This window comes from Myotis brandtii, unplaced genomic scaffold (assembly GCF_000412655.1).
Source record: "Myotis brandtii unplaced genomic scaffold, ASM41265v1 scaffold902, whole genome shotgun sequence".
Lineage (NCBI taxonomy): Eukaryota > Metazoa > Chordata > Mammalia > Chiroptera > Vespertilionidae > Myotis > Myotis brandtii.
In genome coordinates, this window is record NW_005371709.1 from 1,139,984 (window position 1) to 1,144,924 (window position 4,941).

The 4,941-nt window shown below is 56.8% G+C and overlaps 1 protein-coding gene across 1 annotated transcript in view; it reads right to left on the minus strand.

Moving 5' to 3' along the window:
* Window positions 1-971: 971 nt before the first annotated feature.
* NKX2-3 (NK2 homeobox 3) overlaps window positions 972-4,941 on the minus strand; it is a 6,642-nt gene continuing 2,672 nt past the window's right edge. The window contains exons 3-5 of the mRNA XM_014532625.1: window positions 4,242-4,387; window positions 1,456-1,576; window positions 972-1,036 (exon numbers count right to left, since the gene is read on the minus strand). Coding sequence (XP_014388111.1) covers window positions 972-1,036; window positions 1,456-1,576; window positions 4,242-4,387 — 332 coding nt within the window. The remainder of the gene's footprint in view (window positions 1,037-1,455; window positions 1,577-4,241; window positions 4,388-4,941) is intronic.

Below are 4,941 nucleotides of genomic sequence, written 5' to 3' on the forward strand. Positions count from 1 at the left end.
CTGTGGCTGGGCCAGGGAACAGGGAGCGGGGCCGGGAGAAGCCCTGCTGGGAGGGGCTGCGTTTCCCCTCCCGCACCTTTCCTGCCTGCAGAGTCGCGGTAGAGGGGACCCGAGGTTCCTCCTGAAACCCCCTTTCACCTGGCCCTTCATCGGCTTCCACAAACCCGGCGAGGAAGCACCTGCCCCTGGCTTGCCCCCAGGGACTCTGACCCGCCTCGATGGCGACGCGCGCCTGCAGTGTTGGGGTTCTGAATCCTCCCGCCTGCCGTCCTCCAAACCCCGGCCTGGAGGTGCCTCGCGGGCAGAATAGAGTCCCGGACTTCTCAGTACAACAGGCCAGGCCTGTAACATTGATGCAATGCCTGATACGTACCAGCTGGATACGCTGCTTTTATCTGGATCATCTCATTTGATTTTCAAAGCCAAGGTGATTTATCCATGAGGGTTTACTTATATAAGCATTCTTTGAGCTGTACGCTTAAAATGTGTGTATTTTTTAAAAAAACCCTATGAGAGAGGTGCTGTAAGCATACCCATTTCACAGAGGAGGAAACTGAGGTTCAGAGTGCTCCTAACTTACCAAGGTCCCTACCGCTGTTTGTGGTGGTGCTGAGGTTAGAATGGAGGCAGCATCACTCCAGAGTCCAGCCTCTTAACCCCTCGAGATTGGGCTCTGAAGGAAAAAAAAAAAAAAAAGCCGGCCTTCTAGAATCTATGCCACCTCCTCCACCCGTGGCACCTATTCAGTCCTTAAACTTGGTGTGGCACAGTCACTGGGTGGGGAGGGATTAGCCACCCATTCAGGGAAGCAAGAAAGGCCTGAGCCAACAGTAATCTCTGAAATCATATCATCCATCCTTCTCTCTATCTGAGAGCTCAGAAACCAGAGCCCAAGGGGACGATTTACTTCGCCTGTTCAAAATCTCATGGCTCATTAGAAGGCCTGCCTGGGTTTTGCAATTCATCCTGGCTTACAGGACAATCCAGCGAAGCAGCAGCTTGGGCCTGGGAGAGTCTTTCCCCTTGCAGAGGGAGCCTAGGGAGAGATAGGTGCATTGGTCAAGGGTTCTCGCCCTCCAATGGCCAGGGCCCTGGAGCCCCAGCAAGGAGCAGTACAGAAGTCTTTCAGCAAAGAGATGGGAGCTATTTACACTCGGAGACTGCAGGCCCTGGGGAGGGGTATCCAGTGGGGAAGGGCTGGTCCAGGCTGGCTTTCAGGATCTCAAGACATGCAAATGGTAGGGAAGCCAGCCCATGGAATGGCTGTTTCCTCTGTGAGGGTCACACACCTCCTTTCCAGGACAGGAGGCAATACAGAATGAAGGAAGATAAACATGGGCTAGAAGGAAGCAAGACCTGGAAGGTGGGTATCTGGGGCTGGGAGCCCTGAGGGGCCACAGCCAGCAGAATACGGACGAGGTTGGAGGAAAAGTTGCTTACTTAGGAAACACCCACCGGAACCAGGGCGTCTGCTCTCAGAACCTTGGAAGTCCTGGTATGCGGCATTGAAATCCCACCTTAGAAGATGATGCCCCAGGTTGCGGACATCATCTTCATCACCTACCATACTCCTCACCTAGTGAATGAAGGAAGGGGAAGTCAAACTGGTTCCCAAATGTAGGGCCAGGGGTTTATCCTATACATCCCAGCTTTCCACCCCCTATGCTGCCCCCACCCTCCTTCTTCCTTATCCTAGACTCCTCCCCATCGCCTAAAGTTTGTGAACTGGTGTCAAGGTCATTACCAGGTTCTGAGCTGTAGAGCAAAGGACGACAACTCCCTAGAGAAGCCGTGTCCCCAGGCAGCATCTGGAGGGAGGGGTAATGAAGGCTGGATCTTCCTCTGGGATCGGTTGGGTTGCACCTCTCCTGTCCGGATGTCAGCTGTCCTGCCTCTGCCCAAGTGAGCGGAGAGTCCTCCCCACTTCTCCCTTGCAGCCAGCACCCAAGGCCCCGCAGCTCTACCATATTGGGGCTATCGTCATGGCCCTGGAGCACCAGGGAAGGTGGCCCTAAAGGAGCCAGGCCCCATGATCTCCTACTGTGTTATCTGTCCCAAAGGAAAAAGATGCCAACCTGCCCCTCCACACCTCACTGGGAACTCACGTGTTGGGAGAGAGACAAATAAGGTTTTGCACGCCACTGTGTTGTGATATTGGAAAGTACCTAAGACTCTGGTGGCACAGATGAGGGCGTGATGACCTCCACGTGGGTGGTTCAGGAAAGAAGCCTGGCCTTGAAGGAGAATCAAAAGTTCACCAGACAGATGGGGTGCAGGGCATTCCAGATGGAGGGGAGACTCGGAATAGCAGAGGCAGGGAGGCTGCAACAGCAAAGCACAGTTTGGATTGGCTTCCTTTTCGTCGTTCAGGCATCAGCTTAAATGGCTTTCTTGACCACCTACTCCACAAGAACCCTCTCTCCAGCACTTGGTTCTAGTTCCTTTTTAGAACTTACCTACTATTTTACATTTTGTTGTTGTTGTCTACCTCCCTGACACACACCCCTGAAAATAAACGCTATACGCCCCCAGACACTGTGTGTGTTTTTTTTTCCTCGCTGTCCTCAGCATCCAGAACAGTGCAAGTGAACATACTTTAATAGATGCTCAGTAAATGCTGTTGAATGGATGGGTGAATGAATGAGTCCTTTGCAGCTGCAGGCAGTGAGAAACGTATTAGGAAGCGAGAATTCCCCCCTAAGCAACTCATGAAAGATACTAGCTCCAGAAGAGAGGGCTTCTAGGGACGCGGTTTGGGGTGTCGCGGTGGTGGGAGGCGGTGTCCCAGGCCCAGGTCGGCTTTTCAGAAAGTAGGGAACTGGCCGCGGAGAGCTAAGTGACCGGCAGGCTGTGCAGTCACTCACGCTGCGTTCCCGGGTCTTTCTGCCTCCAGAAAAGCGAGGGGAGGGAAGGTCTTCGCTCCCCAGGCACCGCCTCTCAAGCCTCCCGCTGGGCCCTTCTGGTTGCCTCCGAGCCTCAGCCTGGGCGGTCAGCGGCGGGTTGGGGAGGATCCCCTCGCCTGCCTCGCCTTTCCTTCTCCCCACCTTTTTTTCTTCTCTTCGTGGTCTCTGCCGCGCCCTAGCCCGGCGGCCCCGCAGCAGCCCAGCGGCCCCCGCCCCCTCCTGTAAGGGCGAAATTGCTAAACTTGTAGCAATAATGACCCTGCATTCAGGCGGCCGACTCCCGCTGAACGTCTCTGCGCCCCGGCCAGCCGGGCCTAATCAGTGCGGCCCTCCCTGCTGCCCCCCCAGCGCACAAAAGTGGGGAACAAAACCCCCCGCGCATTTCTCCGTCCCTCTGTTGAGCAGACTGCTGCACAAAGCCCCCGCTCTAAGAAGCAATGGGGAGTTGGGGAGGGGGGGACGTCAATCCCGATGCTGGGGTTTTTGTTCGCGCAGGGGACTTCGCCTTCCTACCACACCTTTTGTTCGGGACTCCAATAAAAAGCCATTCTTTCCGCACCTTCCCGGCCCGGAGCCGCCTTTCAGCGAGGCCCGGCCCCACAATGGCGCGGCGCTCTGAGGCCTCCCCATTCACCCGCCTTGGCACGCTCACAATCGGCCGTGTGGCAGCACAGACCTCGCGCAGGCATTCTCCGCAAGTGACAAGGAGCGGCATAAAGCCGCGGCCGCCGGGGGAGAAGGGAGGGCGGCGGAGGGGGAGAACGCGGCCGCGGCGGGGCGCAGCGCTCTCGGGCGCGTTGTAAGCCCCGGCGGCCAAAGAAGGAGCTACCTTCACGCCGCCTGCGGCTGGGCCTGGGGAAGTTTCCTTTTCCCGGGCGACCCTCCAGGTGGGACAGAGTCTAAGCTTGTTCCAAGGCAGACTCAGGCACTAGCCCAAACATCTGGGTAAAAATTGGGGGTGGGGTGGGGGTATTACAAAGCCCCGGACCTCAAAAGGCCGTGATGCTCCGACCTATTCTCCCCACTAGAGCAAAAAGAAATTGATGAACAAAGCCACGAGGAGCCCAGACTTGCAGCCTGGGGACTGGCGCAGGGCCCAACAGGCCTGCGATCGCCCAACTGCTCTCCCTTACTCACCTGGTCCTCCCCTGCCCGCCGGGTTTAAAGGATCCCTCCCCACTGGGGTGTGGGTAGGGGGCTAAACAGAGTCTGTAGCCGGCTAATGGTTTGGAAATATTGCACCTTGTTTATTGACTCCTGTAGTGTATGGCAGCGGGTGTGTACACGGCATGTGGATATAGTTTTATATATATATTATATGTGCTGAATACAGAATACGAAACAGAAAGGAACCCGGTGACACCTTCCACGGGCCACCAGGTCCCGGATTTGTTCAGCCCCCAGATTGTTTATCTCGCTTCGCTGGTTTTTCTTGAAGAGTTCTACCCGCCGACAATCCGGAGATCCAGGCCGAGGAATCTCTGCTGAGGGCAGGCGGTTGGAAAAAGGAAAATCGAGTGTAGTGTGGCGCTCCGGGCCCGCAAAGGGGGCCAAAGGTCCGTGGGGCTTGGGGATTTCTCAAGCCACGACGCCCATTTGTCTCTCCTTCATGCTATTTTGTGTGTGTGTCTTTGGGTTCTCCGCCAACGCTTTGAGGAGGCCTTGGGAAGGCCGAGGGAGAGAAGCCTTCTCGCTCGGGGAGAACCGAGCGGCAGCCAGATTCCCAGCCTCTCGCACTCCGTTCGGGGCCAGGTCGGGGCCACCGTCCTCCCCGGCACCAGCCGGCCTTTCTGCCTCGGAGTCAGTCTCCGCACCGGCCCTGGGCATCCTCCTCGCCCCTGAGATCCCTTCCTCAAGCCGAATGTGAGCTGCGCTCAGGGCTCTCTAGTGAGCGAGGCGAGTTTTGTTTTGTTTTGTTTTGTTTAACGAGGGGACTTGGCCCTTGGATCCAGCCTTTCTCGCACTCAGTCCCGCGGCGCCAGGCTGTGGTGGGGCGCCCGCCGCCTTGACCCTACCAGGCCCGGATGCCCTGCAAGGT